Genomic DNA, 26,202 nt, shown 5'->3' on the forward strand with positions numbered 1-26,202 from the left:
TGAATGGAAGAAGAGGAATCGCTATAACTCTTCTCAGCACTGCCCTCCAGCATCAGAAACAATGTCTGGCTTTCTCAGGAGCTGTTTTCCTTAGGGTTGTCCTTTTTTAAAAAAAATTGGTCACCTTGTTTTATCATTGTATGTCCTAGACTCAGCCTTGAAGACTTAGCATTAGCAAAAGGCCCAAAAGGCCCGAGGCTTAAATACCACATGTCAAAGGGAGCGTCCTCTTCTGATGGATTTTGTCTGACTTTACCTTGCTAATTTTGAAAATATTTCTGTGCTTTGCTAACAACAATCCCCATGGAAAAGTAACTAAATCTATATAAAGGAGATGAAATAAAAACTACTGAGTATTTCTGCGTGCCTGGGTTTATGCTTCTCTGATCTGGGGATGGGGTTATCTCTGTTTTCAGGAAATATTTTGCACTCTAATCTGAAAAATCTAACTGCCACCAACTGGACACCACCCTTGTTGGGTGTTGAGAAACAAGATGACCACCTGGCTTCTCACAGTCATTGTAGAGAGCTGGTGGGGGAACCCTCCCTCCCTCCCTCTCAGTTCTCTCCTCACTGTCCAGTTCACTCCTAAGGGAAGCTGCAGGGTGACGTGATTATGCCACTCAGAATTCAAGGCCTCCAGGTCAGCACTTAGCCATCTTGGACGCCTCCCCTCAAGCTGGATTCCTTCTCCTCCCCACCTCCAAAAGTCCTTACTTGTGCTCTGGGGCACAAAGTGTTCTGTATGCCTTGTTGTTTTCTGACTGAGTGAAAACATCCCTGGGTGAACCTAACAGGAATGAGGACCTGCGCCTGTCCACTGTGGCCCACTCTGCGATCGATCGGAGACTGGGAGCAGCAGAAATTGGACTCTGGAGGGGTTTTCCGTTGTTACTGAAAGCCAAGCCCTTCACTGGGAAGGAAACAGGACTTGATTTAGGAAAAACAGCTTTAGTACAGGCTCTGCTTCCAACTAGCTGCATCACTTTTAGCTGATTCTTTTCCCTTGGGCCATTGGTTTCTTCCAGCTTTCCATTCAATTAATATTTACTCAGTAAGCACCTTTTGTGTGTTGGGTGCTTCTGCCATGATGAACTTGGAACTGTTGTGTTTGAGCTAAACAATAAGCAGAATGAAAATAAAAGGCAAAGAGAATGGGGGTGGGGGGAGCTGATGAGATAGGTGTAATCAAAGTGGACTTCTCTGTGGACGTGCTATTTAAGCTGAATTGTGAAGACTGATTCTCAGCAAGCTGGGCAGAGATGTCATGTCCAGCAAATGTGTGGGTAGTGACTTCCAGAAAGAGAGAACTATGAACCCTGACAGAACCTGAAATGATCATAATCTGCTTAAGGACACTGAGAGGCTACATGGTGTGATGGTAAAGGGCGGGAGGTGCTCTGGGGTGCATACTGCTGGCTTCAGATCCAGGTCCTACTACTTACTAGTTATGTAGCCTGGAACAAGCTATATAACTTTTTCTAGCCTCACTTACCTCATCTCAAAAAGCAGTGATCATAGGGGTGGTCTAACAGCATTATTGAGAGCATTAAATAAGGTAATGCTTACAAAACAATTAGCATGTAAATAATCAGTTTCTATTCCTTTTTTAAGATTTTATTTATTTATTTATTTGATAGAGAACAAGCAGGGGGGAGGGGCAGAGGGAAAAGCAGACTTGCCACCAAGTTACTAGGGAGCCCGATGCGGAGCTCTATCCCAGGACCCCCAGATCATCATGACCAGAGCCGAAGGCAGACGCTCAACCGACTGAGCCACCAGGTTCCCCAGTCAGTTTCTATTCTTACTGTTATTTTTTCTTCTTTAAAGTAGAGGGAGTAGTAGATTAGTAGGAGATCCTACATTTTTTGAAAGGGCCAGGTAGTAAATATTCTAGGCTTTTCAGGCCACATGGTCTGTGTCACAATTGCTCAACTCTGGTTGTGGCAGGAAAGCAGCCATAGACAATATGTAAACAGATGGGTAACTCTGCGTTCCAATAAAACTTTATTTGCAAAAACAGGTGGTGGGCCATAGTTTGCAGACTCCGTTACTAGATAACAAAGGGTCTTAAAATCCAAGGAGATGGGTTTACATTTGAACTTTTTTTTAGATCATAGGGATCTCTTGAAGATTCTTGAGTAGGAAAATAATTTGATGGAAATCTATCTTGGTAAATAAAAGAATCTGATACAGACAGCTTTATACCCCAGGTTGCTGTTGTGTTTGAACTAGGTTTGAGTGATGCCAGGAAAAGGATGAGCACTTTATAACCTGTCAGGAATGCAGGGAGAGTTTCTTGTCAGTATAAACCTTGACCAACCTCCCACAGCTTCTCAGACACAGGGAACCTTTAACAAAACCATGGATGCAGAATGCGAAGCTCCCTGAGGGCATGGATTTTGTTTCCTTTGCTGCTGTCTCTCGTCCATCTCTAGAACACTGCCGGAAATAAAGTTGGTGCTCAAGCATTTGAATGACTTGTTGGTGCAATAACCCTGGAGCCTAAACATGCAAGACTGCTCCCCTGCAGGCTTAATTAAAAACTGTATCACTAGTGAGTGCTGCTTAAAAATATCCTGAGGCTAGTGATGCCACTAAATACCAAAGGTCTGGTTGGTTTTTCTCCTTCCAGATGGCAAGCGATCAAGGCTGTGGTGCGGAGCAAGCAGCTGGGGACGCAGGCAGCCCAGATGCAGTCGATGCTAAGCCAGACCGGTCCTTCTTTGTCCCATCACTCTTCAGGTAAGTTTCCTTCCTTGCCCTGGGCCTCTTCAGTCCACCGTGCCCCTGCCATCGCAGGAGAGGGACGTTCTGGGCAGGAGGCCTGTGCTGTGCGTGGAAGATTTGCACAGAATCCTGGCAGCTGTCTGTGACAACACTAGGATTCCCGTGTGCACTCCCTGTCTCTGGGGGCAAGCCCCAAGCCGGGGTGGGGGGTGTTGGAGGGGTCGGTCTCCTGCTCCGTGGCTTGGTTTGCAGCCGGCCTCCTTTGAGGCAGAGTATATAGGCTGCTGCTGCCAGTTGGGACCAGGTTTGGCTGAAAGGCAGAATCCAGGGACACGGGACAGGAGGTTTTAGGGTAGCAGTCCATTGAGGGAAGCATCCTGTCTAGTGATTCTCACCTTGTCTTTTCTTGAGTTCACTTCTAAAATTCTAAATTTTGCATTTAATAATAATAATAGCTTCATTTATTACATTCTTGTATGCCAGCTCAGTGTTGCATGTAGCTCTCATAATCTCAGGAGATAGTTCTGTTGTTATCGTCACTTAATAGGTAAGGAAACTGAGGCACAAAGTGGTTTACTAGCTTGCCTCTCTGATGACAGTTTGTAAATGGTGGAACTGAGATTAGAACGTACACAGTACCAGCACCACTCAACAGTTCTCCTGTGCTTTCCATTTAAAAGTGGGGCTGCAAGGACATGGAGGAGCCCCTTATCTCCCTTCAACCTTGGTCATGGAATGGCAGGCAGTAGGGCTTCCTGGCAAGAAGCTGGAGTGCTTTGTGGGTCAGAAACATCCGACTGTTCGGTATCTCCTAAGCCAAGCCCCACCTGGGAGGGACAGTGACAGAGATAAAAGTTGAGGTTAGGGGGTGCTCCCAAGCAGTGCTCAGGAGGGGAAGAGTGGGTGATGGGGGGATAGCCTGGCTCCCTGCAACATCCCAGAGAGACCCTGGGATCATACCATCCCACACAAGACGAAAAAGTGGGGAGACCCCCAACATCCTGGACCCGAATTCCATTGGCCTTGGTGGCCATTTAGGGTCAAGAATACCCGAGGAAATGATCAGAACATACAGCTCCAACCCCTGAGAACTTCTGAAAGCCATCAGATCAATCGATCCAAGCTAAACCCCTCCCCAGTGCAAGCCCCTTAGAACAGTGGCCATAAAATGTTTCGCTCACTTAGCTGCGAAGTGATCTTGTAAAACTACGCGTGCACTCATACATTTTAAGGTGACACAGAAATTTCTTGTCAAATAGTTGCAAAGGATGTGAGAATATTTCAGTTTTCCCAACGCTTTGAGTCTTTGGGTAAAGCGGGTTACCTGTTGTGGCAGAGAAAAGGGGAACTGTGTAATGGCCATTTCACAAGTCTTTATAAAAACATTTTGGTGTACTTCCCAGAAATTATGAAAACCAATGGTGTGTTGTTAACTATTGACATTTAAAAATCACTTGTTTATATGTATGCAGTGGAATCTAAAGCCACAGGAGTTTGTTTGTTTGTTTTTTAAGATTTTATTTATTTGAGAGAGAGAGAATGTGAGTGGGGGGTCTGGACAGAAGGAAAGGGAGAAGCAGGCTCCCCGTGGAGCAGGGAGCCCAATGCAGGACTGGATCCCGGGACCCTGAGATCGTGACCTGAGCTGAAGGCAGATGCCTAACCGTCTGAGCAACCCAGGCGCCCCGCCGCGGCCACAGGAGTTTTATAACCACATTTCTCCATTAAAAATGGACACGAGCAAGCTGTCTTTAATAGCTAGAATTTTTGTTGTTTCTTTTTTCCTCGAAGTCTTGTTTTTCCATTTATTTCCCCCCACAGTATTTTATTCTGCTATAATGGGTTTAGTTACTTGAAATCTTTTATTGATCACCTCATTGTGCATCTCTGTAACATATAGGTGTGCGTGTATACGTTTGCATAAATTTTAAGGCCTTTTTCCAGGTATCATGAGTATTAAAAGAAATTTCTCCTACATTGAGTTACTAATAATTTCTCCTAGACTAAGTTTATGTCCCGGCTATTATTAATTCACAGTAGGTCCAAACAAATGTTGATAAATCGTCAGTGCTATTAAATTGTTGTTTACCAAAATAATTATGAAACGAAAATTGCATTTAAATTCCAACTTATAATGGGAAAGCAGGCTTTTAAAAAGCTAGGTTACAAATAAATGGACAAATAATAGTCACTGCTAGAATAAGAAAGTTCAGTATCACCTCTTTTGCCTATTTGTCATTTTTAGAGGTAGAAGTGCTGAGAAACCATGAATAACTACATGGGATGGCAGCAGTTTTGTTATAATAATGCCACTTAATTCTTTGAATTCCTTCTAAGTTCTGTGCCAAAAACTGACAAATCAATTAGGTCCTTCTGCAATTGTATTGAGAATGATTAGAAATTACCTGACTTACAAAAGGAATTGTTATTCAGCCCTTAGAAACATTTATTTTTTTTCCTTCCTGGGAAGTACACTCAAAAGGCTTTATCAAAACTTCTCCCAAAACCGTACATTAAACCTGTTCCTCTTTACCTAGAGGCAACTTATGTAACCCAAAATATTCCCGACAGAGATAAAATAATTAAAATAGCAATGTTAAACATTTGTCAGTATCCTTTTTTTCCCCTTTTTTGGTAAAATGCTTATTTTAAACTATCTGCTTTTTAAAATATTTCATTGTTAACACCTTAGAGCTGCAAATGTAGCTCTTCACTTATGTAAAATGTCTGTTCTGTATTCCAGTTGACAAAGCCAGTCCTTCTTGTTAAACCAATCAGCCTCACCAGATTTGCTTTCAACCAGTGAAGGTCTGATACCATTTTCAGTTCAGCAAATGTGTTATTAGGCATCCGTACGACAACCGTCTTGTTTCTAATTCTTGGAGGATGGTGGATGGATGGATGGATGGATGGATAGATGGATGGATGGATGGATGGAGGTAGGGTGGGGAGAGAGGGAAGGAAGGAGAAAGGAAAGGGCACAAAGAAAGCCCAGTGCTGTGTTTACGTACCTGAATCAGTGTTTATTTGCTTTGCTGTCACAGAACTCTAGCTTAAAAGTAATAGTCTTTGGAAATAATCAGGGGGTAAAAAAGGCAGTCATATAAAAGCCACATCACTCCCATTTCATTCTACTACATATATTTCTTTATTAGTATATTTTTAAACATATAATTGAATTTGGAACAGCCCAGCGTGGCCCCACACAGCCCCATTTCTAATGCCATCCTTCACCCTTATTAGACTCTTATATAAATAGGAAGCCCATCGTGGTGCCTCATTCAAGGAGACCCACAGATACTGATATTTGAATTGTCTGTTTGTTAGAGGATGTGGAGGTTTTAGGATGGATGAGATTCTGCTTTTTTTTCCATGTAGTGGGAGACAGGAAACTGAGGAAGGGGAGGCAGCATCTCAGGCCGACCAGTTTTAGGAAAAATACGTACAGAAATTGAGGATCTGATCATTCATTTCCTTAAAGCTGCCTGTGTCTGCACCCCTTGGAAGGTTTTTGAGTGCCTTGTTTGAAGACCTCTGCCTTATGGATGCATCATTTTGCAAAAATAGGTATGGTCTGTGATGTGGGGTTTTTTTACCGCCTTACGTCCTTTGGAAAGGTCAATAAGCCCTCATAGTCTTCTGTATTCTAGTGCACTGTACCTTTTTGTTAATAGCATGGCTGACATTGACCTCAAGCTTCATGTTATCAAAATAAACAGTAATTATCCTTGCAAAATACTTGAATTATATTCCATTTTCCAACTAAATATTTGAATTAAATTAAATGGGCAGGGGCCAGATTTTAGAAGGGCTTGTCTGCAAGTCATGTTAAGGATTTAGAAACTGTTGATTTTAGTTGTATGGATTATAAGAAATGACTGTTGAATTATTAAACAATACTTTGCTACAGTAAATGGCAATTTAATGTCTTATTCTTCCAGGTTATGAATTGTTAGTTGCTTATTTTCTCTGCCTTCGCTGGGCATCGGACTCGAATCCTATATTTGTGATGCACAGGCCACCTACCAAGGAGGCAGTCAACTCAAATAAACTTCTACCAGAATTTGTGATGTACCCTTAAAATTTAGGTTTTTCCTTTCATTTTTATTTAGTTAAGTAAGATGGAAGGTTCTTTCATGTGGTTTTAAAATTAACCATGTCTGGGGTGCCTGGGTGGCTCAGTCGGCTAAGTGTCTGCCTTCGGCTCAGGTCATGATCCCTGGGTCCTGGGAGGGAGCCCTGCCTGCTTCTCCTTCTCCCTCCACCCCTCCCCCCTCTCATGCTCTCTGTCTCTCTGTCTCTCGAATAAATAAGTAAAATCTTTAAATAAATAAATAAAATGTCAGGTGCCATTTTGGGTCACTAATTCATTATTTCAGTCATTCATTAAATATCTGTGGAGCAACAGTGAGAAGTTAAGCCCCTTGTACCAAGTCCCATAGTTGATTAGTGAATTTGAACCTGTGTTCGCCTGCCTCTCACACCAAGTTCTCAATGAGGACTCTCAGCTGCTGCCTTAATGTGCCAGGCTCTGTGTTTGGCCCAGAGCTGCAGCTGGAAACAAGGTCAACAAGATCCACATGACCCCAGCCCCAGACCCTCACATTCCTGCAGTGAAGGCAGGCATGCAACAGGTAACTGAGGTGGGGCAGAGCAGGGTGCTGGGGGAATAAGATTGAAAAAGGGACCCGGACTGGTCTTGGGTGAAGGAAGCTCCCCCCTCCGGAGATGTGATGTGTGCTGAGACTTGTTGGGGGGAGGAGGATGGCAAAGGGGGGTGGGTGTGTGAGATCAGGGTGATGTATGCTGGCAGGAATGTGGGATGTGGAAGGTACCCCAGAAGAGGAGACAGGAGAAATGGGCAAAGGCCAGGTTTTAGAAGGACTCGTCTGTAAGTTACATTAAAGATTTGGAATAGATCCTAAGAACAAGGAAGTCACCAGAGTTTAAGAATTAGAGTGACTTAGGGGCGCCTGGCTCAGTGGGTTAAGCAATGGGCTCTTGGTTTTGGCTCAGGTCATATCTCAGAGTCCTGAGTTCAAGCCCCATGTTAGGCTCTGCACTCAGCGTGGAGTCCGCTTGAGATTCTCTCTCTCCCTCTCCTTCTGCCCCGCCCCCCCCGCCCCCGTGCTCTGTCTCTCTCTCTCTCTTGAATAAATCTTAAAAAAAAAAAAAGTAGAGTGAATTGATCAACTATACCTACCAAAAAAAAAAAAAAAAAAAAAGAGCTGCAGTGCGAGGCAGGCCCTGAAGAGGGGGCTGTTGCAATTCTCCTGGCCAGATGCCCCTGAAATGCTGCAGGTGGAGCGGAGCTGCTGGCCCCAGAAGTGGCAAGAGGTAGAAGCAACGGGACTCTGTGACCAAAAGGAAGAACAGCCGGAGAGGGGAGAGACACTGAGGAAAGTGGCACCTGAACTCCATGGAAGATGGGAGTCATCTGGCGACCCCTGAGTCCTCTGGCTAGAGAAAGGGGTGATGAAATCCCTATTTCTATTGTCATAATGACAGAAGGGCACCAGCGTTTTGCCACCTTTCATAGCTTCCCTGAACATTCCTGCTGCCTTGGCTTTGCTGCGCAAGAGTGCATGACAAATTTGGGTGATGGGGCGAGACTCCAAACAGTGTGATTTGCTGCAAAGAGTGGGTGTCCACGGTCACACCTGGCCCGTTGACAGGGTCGACGCCTATGCCTTCAGCTGTGTCTTGAGATTCTAGAAGGGATTGTTTATTCTGCTGAATTTAACTCATGGGGGTGACCTGAATACGGCAGAGCAAGTCTGGGAGGTGCGGCAGCCCCTCCCGTGGTCCCCTCTGCGGAGTGCGGGACCTGAAGTATCCCACATGTCAGGTGTGTGGGTGCATCGCGGGCTACTTCGGGTGCTCCACACCCCTGATGGCAGGCACCCTACACAGCCTGTCCCGTCCCCAGCTCCCTTCTCCAAGGAGGAGAAGGTAAGGCAGTGGGGGGGGGGGGACAGTGGTGCCCCCTGCCCGTTTCTAATTGACAACACCCGCCTTCCCCTGGGGACCTCAAGGATTCTGGGAAACAAGAAAGACATCTCCTCCCCACCAGCCCCCCACCAGCCTGGGAGGACTCACTGGCCCCAGGTAGTTCCAAATTCTCAGACTTACCTTGGCTTTGTTGCCTATGTGTCACTAGATGGCATCACAACATCGTTTTATTTCCAACCCGTTGGGCCCTGAGTAAACCTGGCTGTTTAACTTACTTTAAAAAAAAAAAAAAAAAAACAATTTTATTAAAATGTTTTCTAATACCCTGATTATTGAAGAACATTTGGAAAACACAGGAAGCCACAAAGGAAAAATATTCAAGATATTAATTTAAAATGCATAAAAGTGTCCGGACTTGTAAACAGAAAAGACTTAGAAGAAATCAGTATGTGCACCGTCGGCATTCATTATGAACCACAGTTTATGGAACAAGTTCTAGAATCATCTGTGCACGCGAAGAGGGCTTCCTCTTGAAGTAAAGGTAACCTTAGCACCTGGCACGAGGTACCTGCCATCCAAGGTCGCAGCCTGGTCCCTGCCCTGGATGTGAACTCAGGTCCTTATTAAATGTCTAGGCATGGCTACGGAAATGACTGCAAAGAGCTCATTGCTGAATTGTAGTGTACCAGGAACTGTGGGAGGCAGGGGCAGGGGAGGAGGCGGAAGGAGGAGAAGAGAGAGCCAGAGGAGTTGGAAGTGGAGTTACCAGGGGACAGGAAGAGCCTGCCTGCCAGGGCCAAGCTACAGTGAGAGTGATGATCAGGCCGGGTCTCGAAGTGCACATTCTTGGAACGGGGGTGGAGGCCCATGGACAGGGTGAGTTTGGTCCTGGTGGCACCACTGAGATCCACCGTAGGTACAAGGCCGGGCCTCACCCAGCAGCCTCCTGCATGTCCTCCCTCGGGCACACGTGAGCTGTGAAATCAGAGGCGCCTTTCTCGGTCCTGCTCAAGGTCCCTGTTAAAGGAAATAAAAAGGCAAAGTAGCAAACAGATTTCACACACTCAGATTTCCCTGGGACCTTGGTGGAACCTTTTGCCTCCCTGCAGAGGGGGGGTGTTTATCCTTGCATTTCCCAAGCGAAGGGGGCAGGAGAAAAGCCTCATTTTCAAAACTTGATAAACTCCCAGCTTTTGAGGCACTCGTTCAGAGCCCATGGGCTTTCTGCTCTGTGTCATCTCTGTGCTCTGGACTTTGTGCTCCTCGAGTGTATATATTGAAGGCCACTGGCTTCTGATTCTTTCTCCTCCGTTGCTACTCGGGTTTCTCCACCAGCTAAGTGTTATATGTAAACAGATCCCCATAAAAATATGTATTTGTATAATTATAAGAAAGACCCAGGCAGCCTGTCTTTTCATTTGGTGGGGAGGGTGTTTCAGAAGCAATGCTTTGGAATTAGAGAAAAGGACAAAGAGAGCAGACCTTCAGCTCATTCCAAAGAATATGTTCCAAATTAAACAAAAGCTCTTTGATCACACCCATTGATTCAAAGAGCCAGGACCCCCCCCCAAAGAAAAGGAATGTTAAAATAAAATCCAGGGAGTTGACTTTTCCATAAAGGAAGTCTTTGAATTCAGGCTATAGAATACCGGATGCTTGTCTCCCAAATTTGTATGTAAACAGTACTCAAGGTTCAGTGTTGTATTTGAGGTGGACTTCCCAGGTTCTGGTCCTGGCCTCCCAGTCACTCGTTGAGGGACTAGCAGCAAGTCCTTTGACTTGTTTGAGCCTCAGTTTTCTCCTCTGCATAATAGGGGTATGAATACCTGTCCATGGGATTGTTTGTGAGACTTGAATAAGATAACTGTCAGCTTGCTGAATAGCCTGATGAGGAAGAAACTGTTAGATCCTTCCTGAGGGGGAGGAAATCCTCCTACTGTAATGTTAAAACTGGAAGATTCCTGAAAACGTGATATGTCGCAATTTCTTCCTCTAACGGTCGAGGAAAGTTAAGACCAGAGAGGTAAAGTGCTTTCTTTACCCATAGTCACCCAGCAAGAACGGGCCCGAGACCCAGGTCTACCTTGGGGTCCAGGACTCCACCCCTTATATCAAGTGCCGGTCCCGACTACAGTGGCATGGAGCCTTTCAACCACATTAATCCACCAGCAGAGCAGTTTTTCTCTCCTACCCAAGTGGGTCAGCAGATTTAATTCTTCATTGAAATTGCTCCCTTTCTGCTTCACTTCACCTGAGGGATGGACAGTGTTACAGCAGGGCTGGCGATGGGCTTTATGATAGAGAGCCAAGGGCCCATTACAGGAGCAGAGAGCCACACCTCTAAAACATGGTCACAGGATCTAGACACTTTGAAGCTCCGCACATGCAGAATTCCTCCAGTTATTTTAGGTTATTGCTCTCCTAGAAGGGAAAAAGTGAGCTGGAAGGTTAAAAGAAAAAAGAAAATGAAGAAGGCAAGTAAATGATCAGGTTTTCATAGAAATAAAAATGTTAAAACACTATTCTAGGGGCGCCTGGGTGGCTCAGTCGGTTAAGCATCTGCCTTCGGCTCAGGTCATGGTCCCAGGCTCCTGGGATCAAGTCCCGCATCAGGCTTCTTGCTCAGCAGAGAACCTGCTTCTCCCTCTGCCTGCCACTCCCCCTGCTTGTGCTCTCTCTCTCTCTCTCTGACAAATAAATAAAAAAAAATTTTTTAAATCTTAAAAAATCACTATTCTAGAAGTAAGTCTAAAATAAAAAAAAATAAAATAAAAAATAGAAGTAAGTCTAGTTATAGAGAAGTACTGTGAGGAGCGCCTAGGTAGCTCAGTCGGTTAAGCGTCAGACTCTTGGTTTACACTCAGGTCATGATCTCGGTCCTGAGATCGAGCCCCGCGTCAGGCTCCACACTCAGCAGGGAATCTGCTTGAGATTCTCTGTCTCCCTCTGCCTCTGCTCCTCCCCCCCATCTAAAATAAATAAATAAAATCTTTAAAGAGAGAGAGAGAATGAAAAGTACTGTGAAACTAGGGCCTGTCGTTTCTCTGGGGCACATGCGACCACAAGTGAGATGCACAGTGTGGCCTTGCATGCTCAAACCTCGAGCTTGCTGGGGCTCAGGGTGTTCGGCCTGACACACTTCTGTTATGAAGAGTCTACCGTTCCTCTGAAGGTGGAAAAGATACTTGCAGTGAGTGTGTCAGAATGCGGCCATTCTAAGTTCTGGAGCCTGCAGCCATAATACAGACATCAGTTTTAGGCTATTGAAAGGGAATTCTGTCCTTGATTTACCCCTGGCTGATTTTTTTTAGTCTTTTATCAATTTTTTTTTTTTTTTTTTTTTTTTTAGACCGAGAGTGCGTGCATAAGCAGGGGGCGGAGGGGCAAAGTTAGAGGGAGAGAAACCTGAAGCAGGCTCCACACCCAGGCAGAGCCCAACGTGGGGCTCTATCCCAGCACCCTGAGATCATGAGCTGAAGTCAGGAGTCGGCCGCTTAACCGCCAGAGCCACCCAGGCACCCCTTTTATCAATTTTTATCGTCGGAGATCTATCTCTCTGTTCCGTTGTGTAGGGGGGAGGAGAGAAACGTGCATGTGGATAAGCTTGGGGGAAGGACTTTTTCTCCCTAGCCTATTTTAAACCAACTTCATTTCCCAAAGTAGGTGTATGCTTGCAAATCTGAGTTTCAGAAAATAATGTGCAGAGACAGTTTTCCCTTTGTCCACAGACCTGAGGACGGCAAATGGTTCGGTGTGCCCAGGGGTCATGGTGTCAGCCCCACGCCTTCTGCTGGCCGTGACCTTGAACCAAGAAATTGAGAAAAGCATCCTTGAACCATTTGCTTAATAAGTGTTTCATTTTTATGTGTTCACATTTTCCTCTTTGCGTTTGGAGGGTGAGGTGGGAAGGGGTAGGAACTCCTGGATCACTCATTTGATTCAAGACCACTGAAAAAGGTTTATCTGCCTCATCTGAAAATTAAAGTATTTGGTCTGCCTCTGTAGTCTTTTATTTGTATTACTACCTTGAATACCTTTATAAGGAGAAAAATAACCTAGAGAATTTGAACTCTGATCCACCACAAAGTCACCTCCTATTTTTGTTCATTGACTTACCTATAATGTTACATATTTTGCCATTTCTGTGTGTGCTTTTCTGCCACCTTTCGTAGGCTGGCACTTTGGTGGGTCACCCCCATCTGCATGCTCATCACTTTAAATAGCTGTGTGGTATTTTATTCTAATGACACTCAGTCTCTTGCTTAGCCATCCCCCTGTTTCCATGTTTTCACTCTTAAAAACGGTGCTGCTGGCTGCATCTTTGTGGATGTTTGGGGTTCCCCCCCCTTTGGATCCCATGCTCCTAGAAAGTCACTTTTTCTCTAGGGAGCTGTCCCGGGGTGGGGAGGATGCAGCAGTGTGGAGCCTGGGCATTTCTGCTGGTCAGCAGAGAAGGGGGAGGCCAGTGTGACTTTCCCAGCCCCAGTGTGAATGGTCCTATGGAAAACTCCAGCGTGCAGTTCACTGCTGATTCAGTCACGGGCCTTCAGGGCCGGGCGGGCTCTGCCAGTCTGCTGTCCCCTGCTGAGCCCCGAGCATGTTGAGTTTTTATTATTACAGAGAAGAAGGAAACTCGCTGCCAGTAGTTGCCGGGCGAAGCCTAGTTCTGATGCACAGGGGGGTGCTTTCAGATGGAGACACGAGGTACCACCTTGACTCTTTCCTTTCCTCTCTGCCTCGCTCTGTGCCTTGGTATGTCAGGACCGTCGGGGATACCCGCCGCCATTCAAAATGTTGAAACCATGAATGAATCATCCCAAAAATATTTAGACAAAGCAGCTACGAAAACCAGAGCTGTAGTTCCGAATGAAACAGCCCTGGAGAAATGTGTGCCTGGTGGTGTGTTTACTTTCCTGCTGATGAATGTCTGCAAACAGATAGAGCTTCTGGGGATCCTATTCATGGAGACGCTTTAGAAAATAAACAGTAGCAGGTTTGCATGTTTCTATCCCCTTCCAAATATAGAAAGGTATAATTCACATCTCAAGCAGTCTAGGGGATCTGTAAGAGGATAAAAACCTGTATTTATCCACTCTGGTGATGGGGAAAATTATACTCACACCCAGAGTGAATTGTAAAAATTCATTGTGCACTTTCTGAGGTTTTTTACTTCTTCATAAAGGAGACAGAGTATTTTTATCCTGTAATGTTTTCTGGTATGAGTTGCTCTAGGCTCTTCAAGGACATCTTTTTATATAAATAACCATCGGAGCTTGGTTGTAATTTTTTGCCCCCTGACTTTGTTGAAATGACTGAGTTGGCCTCGCACTGTGGAATTTGATGTTCCCCCAAAATGGGTCTCTAACCTAAGAAGTTAGGATCATCTAGTTTCTTCCTGATAATCAATGCTGTCATGATCTGTGTTCCTAGAAGAGATTTGAGCTTATCTGAATATGTCTGGGAAGAGAAGATAATGGTCCTTGCTCATACTGGTGAGGAAAGGCAACACGGAGAAACAAGAGAGATAAGGTTAGGAAGCATTGTAGTAAATTAACCGCCCGTTGCATTTTAGTGCACACTTATGAACACTTACTAAGTCGTTCTGCCAGGCTGTCCTGGTTAGTGCAGTCTTGCTTATCTGGCCCGAAGAACAGTGATTTCATGGCCAGATTTATTTTTTAAAATCTGTAGCCAATTGTGAAACACAGGATCTTTTAAGAGGATTTGGAACTTTTTAATTCACTGTTCTGGTTTATCATGAGCCTTGTACTTAATAGCACATTTCAAAACAAGAATCCTGTGTTTCTTCTCAGCATAGTAATCTTGGCCAAAGTCTTCAGAAAGTGAAAAAGGCCAAGGTAAAAGCTGGGTTTATCAGCAGGGAATTAGCAGAGGCAGAGGAGAAGGGGTGGAGTGGGGGGGAGCAGGTAGAACGGGAAATACTAGAATCTGACTTAAAAAAACATACCATGGCCAGCTTTTATTTGCTGTGTCTTCCCATGCCTCTCATCTATACTTTGCAGAATAAACGGGATAATGGTTATGAACAGACCTCGTAAAACATAAAACACTACACAAACATTAACAATACTTGTTGCCGGTGACGTAGGGAGATAGGAAGTTGTTCCTCCACCATTTGCATGGTTCGTCAGATTCAGGAGAAAGGCCGGCTTCCGTTGATCTAGTCCTGAAAGAAGCTCTGTGCGCCCTCCCTTTTGGGGTCTGTGCCATGGCCATGCACACGTGCTCCCGGATCTTCTGCAGAAAAGTCCTATGAACTTAGGACAAGGAGAATGGCCACTTTTAGAAGCTCTTATCTCTGGGGGAGGATCACCAGCTGAAGAAATGTCTAATCTGGATCTCTGAAAGCTTCTTAGTACCCCTCGTTCCCCAGCCCTGGGGGAACCTGCCGTGCGATTGGACTGTTGGCATCTTTCTGCAGTGGCTAATTAATGAGCCCAATCTCTTTGGAGCCCTTGAGGCTCTTGCCCCTGTTGTTTATCTGAGGATCGGCCTGGCTCTGGCAATTGGTTTCCAAACAGACAGTAACTCTTTATGAGCTGCCGGTGCTGGGATTGCTAAGCTTCCCGCCCCTGACTCAGTTACTGCGCCACCAAGACCGTGCAGGGGACTCTCCAAAGGCAGAAGAGGAGTGACATTTCCCGGAAGCATTTCGGTTGCGGTGTTAAAGTAATTGCAGCCTCCAGTTCTGTTTGCCTGGCACCCCTAGGAGACCTTGCAGGTTTCTCAGTAAGTTGTAAATCATACACACGACCCCACAGACAGTCTCACTGCTGCCGAGGGGCACCTTCCACAGGCCGCGCATCCCAAGGTGTATCTGGTTCGACCTTCTGGCCACAACCAAGGGTCCCAAAGGCTGCGCTCCTGTGGAAAGTGGTGTTTGACAGGAGAGGGCGAGCTGGCTCTTCTGCCCTGCATGGGGCTCAGCAGTGGAAGGTTAGAGTCAAGAGGGCCCATGCAGCGGCGCCTGGGTGGCTCTGTCGGTTAAGCATCTACCTTCGGCTCAGGTCATGATCTCAGGGTCCTGGGATTGAACCCCACATCGGGCTCCACATTGGGCTCCCTGCTCAGTGGGAAGTCTGCTTCTCCTTCTCCCTCTGCCCTTGCCCCCCCCCCCACTGCTAATGCTTGCTTGCTCTCTCTCTCTCTTTCTCAAATAAATAAATAAAATCTTAAAAAAAAAAAAAAAAAAAGAGGGCCCAAGCAGTGGGAGGACAGGCTAGTGCTGAGGCCCTGGCACATCAGAGGGTGTGAGCGTCTCCAGGAAGACACCGAGGCCTGGCTCTGATTCTCTAAGTCTAGGGCAAGGCCCTGGAATCTGGATTTTCACAGAGGCAAGAAATGCTGCATAGGGGACTTGGTGTCAGACCTGTGAGTGGGTCTGGGCTCTCACCCCTGTCTGGCTTTGTGTTCTCGGACAAGCTAATGTCATCTTTTCCTATGAGATGGGGCCAGTGCCCTAGACAGTTGTTGTAAAGACCTTATGGGGTCATGTGTACAAAGCAGTGAGTGTTCCAAAATGGTACTTACTATGACTGTATTTATTAATGCCGTTGTTATTGACACAAAGAGGAGAAAGAAGCTCAAAAGACTAGGGAATCAAGTCACATGTGAAATCACAGTGAAACACAGAATCATGGGCTCTCTCAGGAACCCTTTCAACGAGTAGCACAAAAAAGTATGGCTCCAGTAATCTTCAAAATAGGCCAGATAATGAAATCCATTTGTAGCAGGTGATTTTTAACTACTAAATAATTTGTATTTTAACCTTTTGAATAACTTATTCACATGTACTAAAAAAGAGATACAGTCACATTCTTCTTCCTTCCTGCTGTCCTTGCCTCTGACCCCCCTATCACACAGGTGACCACTCATCATGATACGCAACAAATACCATTACTATCCACTGCAGGCCACACACTGTTCTAAATGCTTTGTGAATATCAACTTGTTCACAAGCTGTGAAGCAGATGGTGTAATTTTGTCCTTTTTACAAAGGAGGAAGCAAAGCATAGAGAGGTTAAGTAACTTGCCTGTGATCACTCAGCTATGTGGTGGGGCCAGGTTTCAAAGACCAGCAGTCCAGCCCTGGAATTAATGGGTTTATCCATTATGTCACCCTTCAAGAGTCTTTATGCAAATACAAGCAAACATAAAGATACGGTATTTTCCCCTCATTTCTTCCCAAAGGGTAGTATACTGTTCTCATTGTCCTGCTCCCTCTGTTTTCTTTCATGCTTAACCTACTTACTGGAAATCATCCCACATCAGGACACAGAAAAACTTCCGCATGCTTTCTTGCAGTACTATGTTATTCGGACTAAAGACCCTCCCCTTCATGGTTCAACCAGGAAGCAGGAACTGGATCTTTGTACCTGTCCTGCAGGTCCTGATTGCAGGCCTCCAGTTCTGTTGACAGGAGAGGGCGAGCTGGCTCTTCTGCCCTGCATGGGGCTCAGCAGTGGAAGGTTAGAGTCAAGAGGGCCCATGCAGGGGCCCCTGGGTGGCTCTGTCGGTTAAGCATCTACCTTCCAATCTACCTTGTCCAGTGGCCAGCTGGACAAATTCCTGCCAGCCAGGTCTTTTCATTGAGGCATGCTATTAAGGTTGACGATTGGAGGGGCGCCTGGGTGGCTCGGTCGTTAAGCGTCTGCCTCGGCTCAGGTCATGGTCCCAGGGTTCTGGGATCGAGCCCCGCATCGGGCTCCCTGCTCCGCGGGAAGCCTGCTTCTCCCTCTCCCACTCCCCCTGCTTGTGTTCCCTCTCTCGCTGTGTCTCTCTCTGTCAAGTAAATAAAATATTAAAAAAAAAAAAAAAGGTTGATGATTGGAAGAGCAGCGGGGGAAAAGGGAAGAAGACTCGCCAGTCTACCAGCGTTTGCAGATAGCATTAGGTGTCCTGCACAAGAGGAATACTTAAGCAAGACCCCTGCCCCGTGTGCAGAAGCAGCTGGTAGCAGCTACCCTGAAACGCTCTGCCTCTCGGAATTCATTCCTCTTCCCAAATGTGAGGTTCTCCTACTATCTCTACGGCAGCCTTGCAGCCGGAATTAGCAAAGTGGAAGTGAAGGCACTGCTCTCAGTGGGGTCTTTTTTTTTTTTTTTTTAAAGATTTTATTTATTTATTTGAGAGAGAGCACACGAGAGGGGGGAGGGTCAGAGGGAGAAGCAGACTCCCCGCCGAGCAGGGAGCCCGATGATGATGCGGGACTCGATCCTGGGACTCCAGGATCATGACCTGAGCCGAAGGCAGTCGCCCAACCAACTGAGCCACCCAGGTGCCCTATCTCAGTGGGGTCTTGAAGGAAAAGTGGAACAGAAAGGGTGCTAATCCCCAGGACAGGGTGCTCAGAAGCCTCACAGCTAGTAGGGGGCAGACTCGGATCCCTTGGACTCGGATTCTAGCAGAACGTATCTATTATGTCGTGGACTTCGGGTCTCCGTCTTTTTTTTCCTGGTGCTTTCTGCATCTTGATAATCGTTTCTTCCTTTTGTTTGTCTCTCCAGTTACATGCTTTAGCCTGATCACAGGGGTTACTTACCCAAAGTTAAGCTACAGACGGAGTTTTCCCAAGGCTGGTGCCTCTTAGGAAGATGAAGTCAGTGGGATGGAATGGGCCGCTCTCTAATACGCATCTGCGGTCTGGGAAGACCTGGGTTTAGCAAAAAGCTCTTTCGGTTAGAAGGAAAAACAAATATTGACTGACTCAAATCCAGAAAGAGGAAACAGATATTTTATATCATTTTGAAAATGAGAGTTCAAGTTAGCGGCAGGCTAGGTAAGGGAATTCCCTCCCTTTTGAAATATTTGCCAGGAATAAGAATCACATTTCATATTCAATTTTAAGGTACTTTTTGTAACCATGGAAAGTATTTTCTTTAAAGGGTGTATATCTTTGTTCCCCTTTTGAATTCCTTTAAAAAAAAAGTTTACTTTTTAAATCTATTCTAATAGAAGTGGAGTCCTTTTTTTTTTTTCATGTAACTTATAACCAAGCCAGTTTTTCTTATAAAAGATGCTCACCAGCCTTGTTTTGCTCATCATTGTGGATGGGCTAGTGGCAGCTTTAAAATATCACAGTTGCTGCTGTTGTAGTTTGTTTCAGAATAACTCATATTGCAGAAGGTAGAAGTAGAGTTTTATCTCTTAAAGACCTCCAGCCTGTTAGACTTAATACAAGTCTTATTAGGGTCTTGGAGTGGCCTTCCATTAGCTAAAGACTTGTCCAGAGGCAATGAGAAAATGCAGGGAGAATTTTAACGAGGTCCTGGTCCCTCGTAAGCCCTGACCAGTGTTAGTTGTTATTATAACCTATAAAATGCGTATAACAGAGCCACTTCCATCTCTTTCGGAGGCACGGATTGAAGATTTTGTGTGCATGTGAAAGACCACCTGCAGATAATTTTCCACATGCACAGAGGACACCGTCGGGATGGGTCATTGTCAGGAAATTCAAAAGTAAATCCTACTTCCCCCATGCACAGCATGTCCTTGAACACTACAGAAGCTTGCTTTGTTGATATTCGTCTCCACTGAGCTTTTCTGGAGGCCCAGGAGAGGGAGAGGACTCCATAAGAGTATTTACTGCCCACGAAATCGGCCACGTCATTCTGTGACGGTCACAGAAGGCTCTGTTTTCCAGGAGAGGGGGTCAGGGCTCTGTGAAGGGTCCCGCGGGCAGATGCCTGAGTCCCAGCCCAGTGCTCGTTTGTGCTGCCTCCTTGGGGAAAGAAGCATGGAGAAAAGCTGGCATCGCACCTGTAGACCAGACGGAAAATGTAGGGAGGAAGAGTCTGGAGAAGGTGGAGGCTATTTCTCTTTTAAAAATCAGATGATGGGCGCCTGGGTGGCTCAGATGGTTAAGTGTCTGCCTTCAGCTCAGGTTATGATCCCGGGGTCCTGGGATCGAGCCCTACATCGTGCTCCCTGCTCAGCGGGAAGCCTGCTTCTCCCTCTCCCTCTGCCTGCTGTTCCCCCTGCTTGTGTTCTCTGGCTCTCTCTGTCAAATAAATAAATAAAATCTTAAAAAAAAATAAAGGATTCTCTCCTTCTTCCTCTGCCCCTAAACGCTCATGTGCTGTCTCTCAAAAAAAAAAAAAATGCGGGGCGCCTGGGTGCCTCAGTCGTTAAGCATCTGCCTTCGGCTCAGGTCATGATCCCAGGGTTCTGGAATCGAGCCCTGCATCGGGCTCCCTGCTCTGCGGGAAGCCTGCTTCTCCCTCTCCCCTCCCCCTGCTTGTGTTCCCTCTCTCACTCTGTCTCTCTCTGTCAAATAAATAAATAAAATCTTTAAAAAAAATGCATCTATATTCATAAGGGTTATTGGTCTGTAGTTTATAAAAAGTATTTATGGAGCAACGTATATGCCAGGCATTGTTCTAGGTATTGGGACTTCAGCAATTTTTCAGAACAGATCAAAAAACAATCTTTTCTCTCGTGGAGTTTCCATTCCTGTGGATGACCAGCACGGTTGCTTTCCACTCACACTTGACATTGTTTTCTGTGTCCTCTCAATGATGCTGCATGTTCCATCCTCCATGCCAGACTTTTGGTACCTGGATGGTCAGTGTTGGGAGATTGGAAGGGGACTATTTCCTTTTTTAAATTGCTGTTCCTGGGGCGCCTGGGTGGCTCAGTTGTTAGGCGTCTGCCTTCGGCTCAGGTCATGATCCCAGGGTCCTGGGATCGAGCCCCACATCAGGCTCCCTGCTCCGCGGGAAGCCTGCTTCTCCCTCTCCCACTCCCCCTGCTTGTGTTCCTACTCTCGCTATCTCTCTCTCTGTCAAATAAATAAATAAAATCTTTAAAAAAAAAATTGCTGTTCCTTGGGGCCCCTGTGTGGCTCAGATGGTTAAGCATCTGCCTTCGGGTCAGGTCATGATCCCAGGGTCCTGGGATCGAGCCCTGCGTCGGGCTCCTGGCTCAGGGGGGAGCCTGCTTCTCTCTTTCCCTCCCGCTCCCCCTGCTCATGCTCATGCTCTCTCTCTCTCTATCTCAAATGAATAAACTTAAAAAAAATAAAAAATAAATAAATTGCTGCTCCTTTTCCTCCCTTTTTAATGTAACTACTTCTGACCTCAGGTATTTGTGTTCTGAATGGGGGTTCTTTCATTTAATACTATTGTTGTGCGATTGGGTTCGTGTTGTCATGCTTTGTTCATTCTCATTGTTATATAGTTTCTCCTTATATACATATTCAGCAGTTTATTCACTGCTCTGTAAATGGACATTTGGATTATTTGCTGCTTGGGGCTCCTGCTGAACAGCACTGCTGTGCACATGCATAGATCTGGCCCTTTTGCAAACACATTTGCTCTGCTCTGGGGTCTATCACCGGGAGTGGAGTTGCTCTGTCATAGGATGCGTTTAAATTCAGTTTGGGTAGATTCTGCCAGTTTTCCACAATGGAAGTACAAAGTAGATTCCCAGCAGCTACGAGCGACACCTTGCAGGTGCCGTATCCCCCTATAGCCATGCTGGTGGGTGTGTCCGGGGATCTCATTGTTTTAGTTTTAGGGCAGGAGATCCTGTTTGTTTTAAATACGACAATTAAACAGAGCCATCTGCCCACCTCGGGCCTTTTCTTAACAGAGATTACAGCTTTCTTGGGCACCCCTTCCATGCTAGCAGTAGAATCAGGAGGCCATTCCTGTCCACACATCTTCCACAGCCCCTGACTGGCTTTCTGTTTCCCCAGTAAGAAGAAGAAGAATGACGCGGGGAAATCAATCAAGACCGCCCAGGACCGAGTGCTTACATATCAGTATAACATGAATTTTGAGAAGGTGGGCAAATGCATCATAATAAACAACAAGAACTTCGACCAAAAGACAGGTCAGTGCTGTGGGCCTGGGCTGACCTTTCCTGTCCCCTTGTGTCATCTTCAGCTTGTATCAGACTTTGATTAGAGAAGGGCCGTGCCCATCTGCTGGGGCAGACAGCCGCCCACCCAGTGCTCTTTACGTGCCCAGGAAGAAGGCACGAGGGACATCGGGAGCTTCGAGTCTGAGGTCCCACCACGTGCATTCGCTGATGTGGGACTTGGACCAAAGGGCTACGAATCGAGGGGCGCTCTTTGGTCTCGACTGAAGCAGAGAGTTGCCGTGATGAGGCTCACCTTCTGTGGGCAGACTGAATGACCTTCTCCTTTGAGTTTGCTTCTTATCTCAGTTGCTCATTTCAACTGTGACCTTGGAAGCATTGAGACCGGAGCCCACAAGGCTACACTTAGTGCCCGACCGGATGCGGCTCGCGGGCGGCACTCAGCCAGGAACCGCTCATCATGGCCTTCATTCCCACAGGTATGAGCGTCCGAAATGGGACGGACAAAGATGCTGAGGCCCTTTTCAAGTGCTTCAGAAACCTGGGCTTTGATGTGGTCGTCCATAATGACTGTTCTTGTGCCAAGATGCAAGATCTGCTGAAGCAAGGTGCGTGCCCGTCTCCTCCCCGCACCTCCTCCCTGCTCCGGGATGGGCCAGCACGCCAGCGGTCTCGGGAGGGCGCCTTGGCGGGACACAGCGATTTCAGCCCGGGCAGCCTTTCCTTCCTCTGGGCTACTCCGGCCCAGGCGGAGGCCTTTCAGAACTTCCACCTCTCCCTAAAAAGATGAAATCAGCAACTAGGACAGCAAGTGATAGGTTTGGTATCTACAGAACAGTCTCCATTTCAGAAAGCTAATTCATAGGGAAGGAACAAGTCTGTATCTTTCTGTCCAGAACGGAGTTGAAGTGTCAACCTTTCCCTGGTGGCAGATAGAGAAAAATAATCTCCCTGTATTGCAGATGTTTATGTTTTAAACAGACTTTGCAGATACGGGAACTAAGGCACAAAATGGTGACGTAACTTGCCTGGTGTCGCAGGCCTAACAAACAGCAGGGCCTTGCCCATTCAGTGCCCCCGGACGCTGCCTCCCAGCAGCCGCCTGAACCCCTCCCACGTGGGGGGCACACCTCCTCACGAGGGGCACACCTCCTCACGAGGCAACCCCATCTAGGTTTCAGACCGTGTGAGAATTCTAGAATCCCCTGTCTCTAACTTCTCTGCACTGGTCTTCCTTCTCTCCAGAGAGGTGCTCCTCCCTCTGCACACCTGTCTGACAGTCAGTGGCCACTGCCAGGCTGGGAGGGAGCACCCTCTGGAGGTCCCGCAGGACTTACATCTTAACCTTTCCATCCTCGAACCACTTGCTTGCAGCCTCTGAAGAGGACCACAGAAATTCCGCTTGCTTTGCCTGCATCTTGCTAAGCCATGGGGAAGAAAATTTAATTTATGGAACAGATGGCGTGACAGCAATAAAGGACTTGACCGCCCATTTTAGGGGGGACAGATGCAGAAGCCTTCTAGAGAAACCCAAACTCTTCTTCATTCAGGTAATCCCTTTTTAAGCCAGTGCCATTGAAAAAGGACAAAGATGACAGAGCGATGACAGCGTGACTTGGGTTCTATCACCTTTACAGATGTACGCGCTGTTTCAGTTGGGGTTTGCAAATTTAGGTTTTGTTTTTCTATCCCTCCATGCTTGGCATCTGTATTTGCATCAGCTCAGCCGTTGTGAGGGTTTAAGACACTGTGATATTTTCATTTGCTTTGCTTGCTAATTTGACGCAAGCTTTATTCATTATGTATTTATATTTCAAATTCTCATTGAGCTGCGAATGCATGCCAAGCGCAGCCCTGGGCACCAGGATGCAGCAGTGAAAAGCTCACACATTCCTATTCCCAACTCCATGGAGTGATCTCTGCTTTGGTACTTAGGCTTGCCGGGGGACAGAGCTCGATGATGGGGTCCAGGCCGACTCGGGGCCGATCAATGACACAGATGCCAATCCTCGATATAAGATCCCCGTTGAAGCCGACTTTCTCTTCGCCTATTCTACAGTTCCAGGTATCAGATCCATTGCCTGTGAACCAGACCATGCCATTCCACCATCAGAATGCAGGCTTGAGGCTGCATGCATTTCCTGTTGCTGCAGGGATAAGTCCCCGAAACATAGTGGCTTCAGACCCACAAGCGTATTATCTTATGGTTCTGGAGGCCAGAGTTCCAAATGGGCTGGCAGGGCAACCCAGAATTCCAGAAGGAATATTCTGGAGGCTCTAGGGGGGATATCCACGTCCTTGCTTTTTCCAGCATGTTAGAATTCCCTGGCTTGTGGTCCCCTGCCTCCAGCTTCAAAGCCAGCAACCTCGAATCTCTGTGACTCTTCTCTCCTGCACATTCCTCTCTTGAGGCTTGATTAGAAAGTAGCTCTCGCCCCCCAAAGGGCAGTGGGGAGTTCCAGAGTTCTTCTCAAGCATTTCCTTTGGAAAGCTCCATGTGCCCATTTGTCTCCTACACACTTAGGTATTTGGTATGTATCCATGCAGGACACTGTGTTGGGCATCTTCAGGCAGCCTTCTAAACCTAAGATGCTTGCTCTCTGCTCACACAGCCTAAATCTCACAGGGAACTTGCATGCAAAGAAGAGTAAGATAATTTCAGAAAAGCAGGTGTGAAGGCCTCATATACCGAGAGCTCCTTCTTGGTGGCCCGTGGGGCAGCGGCCAACTCAGCTGATCTGATCTTCTCCTTTCTGTCTTGTTGAAGGCTATTACTCATGGAGGAACCCAGGAAGCGGGTCCTGGTTTGTGCAGGCCCTGTGCTCCACCCTGAACGAACACGGCAAGAGCCTGGAGATCTTGCATATCCTCACCAGGGTGAACAACAGGGTGGCCAGGCACTTCGAGTCCCAGTCTGATGACCCCCACTTCCACGAGAAGAAGCAGATCCCGTGTGTGGTCTCCATGCTTACCAAGGAACTCTACTTCTGAAAAAATAACCATTTCAGGGATGCGTTCAAGCTGAAAAGCTACGGATCATTTGTTCACGAGTCTTTTTTTTTTTTTTTTTTTGATGCTCTTGAAATACCCAGAAATTCTAAAGGATTTTAATTCAGGAACATTTATTGATTCAACAGGAAAGAAACTTTCTGGTGCTGTCTTACGTTCTTATGTTTTTGGAGACTTTTTTTTTTTTTAATAATGTTACCTATTTGATGGCTTTGTAACTTCTTCTTCAGACTAATTTTCTGTTTGTATTTTTCTCCTTGTTGTCCTACTTAGTACATACAACAGAAACAAGCTCCGCAGACTCTTGGCTGTGTCCATCATGATTGGTGGTGACATGGCAGACAGGGTCTACCTGGCCAGGAGGGTTCCAGTGCTTGGAAAAAAGCAGCCTGTATTCACCTGTATTGCAGAAAGTGGGTATTGAGTGCAATTTGAGTGATTTCTCATCGGCTTAGGGCAGATTCTCATGCAGAACTTCCCAGATAAGTTAAAGGGGGAAAAATATTAATGATTCTAATATGTCTGTCTGATAGAAAACAGAAACCATTCTAGGTATTTCAATAGAGGTAATTTCATAGAGGAAATTGACCTACAAAGATGATAAAAGAGAAGCCAAATAAAAGGAATCTGTGACCACCTAGGACTATGAAAAGGTGTGGTCTCCTTAATCCAGAAGCTGGGGTAGCTACCCACAGGAGCCAGCAGTGTGGTGGGGGCTGCCTGGTGAGAGCCAGGACCACCGAGGTATTGTGGAAATTGGAGCCATGGCAGACACAAAGCCCCTGCCCGAGGTGGGGCAAGACCAGCTGGGTCAGATATGGAGAGATACCCTGGCTTCATCTCTCCTGCCCTCTAGTCTTCCTCCCGCACCTTACCTGGAAGCCAGATGACAAGGGCCCTGGGAAACGTGATTTTCTGCAAATACAGAGCACAGCAAAGCCTAGTGAGGCAGGACAGGAACAAGAAATGGATATCAGAATGGCCCATAATGTGAATATAAGTAATCCTATTCCCTGATGTGCAGCGACTCCTTCCTTCAATCATTTATTTACTGAGTTGTCAGATAATCTCCGTATTGCCCACTATGTGCAAAATCTTTTTTTAGCTTTGAAATCTACCTGGAACTTTTTAGATTATTCCAATCCTTATTCTGAGTAAATTCTTTGTTACCTCTAATTCTCTATGGGGGAAAAGTTTATGGCAAAGATTTTTGCACTTTGTTTTCAAGGTTACCTTTTGAATTCTTGACTGTTTTATTCTGGCTTAATAACTGGTTAACATACAGATGTTCATATTTATTGATTAAAATGTGGTTGCTTAATTCCTAACCAGCTCAGTTTGCTTTCCTTCTAAAGTTTTTTATGGCAGTGGAAAAATGGAAAAACAGGATAAGAATTGACCCCACTGACTTTACCTCCACACAAAATATAATTCATGTCTCTTTGAAGCTGGAACACGAACAGAGCAGTAAGTCAATCACTTTGGGAGCTGAAATGCTTCACATAAAGGGTTAATTAACTTAACAAAGCTGTTTGCAATGAGCTACCATTTATTAATTTGGCGACAAAATCGGAGCGAGTAGAAGTATTTTCTTTCAATAAGAAAACTACTTTAGGGCCAGTTTATTAGACCTGTCCCTGGTTTCCTGCCATCTAAAATATACCAAAT

The 26,202-nt window shown here is 46.2% G+C and overlaps 1 protein-coding gene across 3 annotated transcripts in view; it reads left to right on the forward strand.

Moving 5' to 3' along the window:
* The window catches only part of CASP7 (caspase 7), a 29,131-nt gene extending 3,264 nt beyond the window's left edge, over positions 1-25,867 (forward strand). For all 3 annotated transcript variants that reach the window (XM_035029392.1, XM_035029402.1, XM_035029384.1), the window contains exons 2-7: positions 2,636-2,745; positions 21,401-21,537; positions 22,005-22,133; positions 22,900-23,075; positions 23,461-23,590; positions 24,293-25,867. In XM_035029392.1, the coding sequence (XP_034885283.1) occupies positions 2,636-2,745; positions 21,401-21,537; positions 22,005-22,133; positions 22,900-23,075; positions 23,461-23,590; positions 24,293-24,516 (906 nt within the window). In that variant the 3' untranslated portion in view covers positions 24,517-25,867. The remainder of the gene's footprint in view (positions 1-2,635; positions 2,746-21,400; positions 21,538-22,004; positions 22,134-22,899; positions 23,076-23,460; positions 23,591-24,292) is intronic.
* Positions 25,868-26,202: the final 335 nt, after the last annotated feature.

The sequence above is a fragment of the Mirounga leonina genome, unplaced genomic scaffold, assembly GCF_011800145.1.
Source record: "Mirounga leonina isolate KUSES-001 unplaced genomic scaffold, KU_Mleo_1.0 Mir_114, whole genome shotgun sequence".
In the NCBI taxonomy this organism is placed as follows: Eukaryota; Metazoa; Chordata; class Mammalia; order Carnivora; family Phocidae; genus Mirounga; species Mirounga leonina.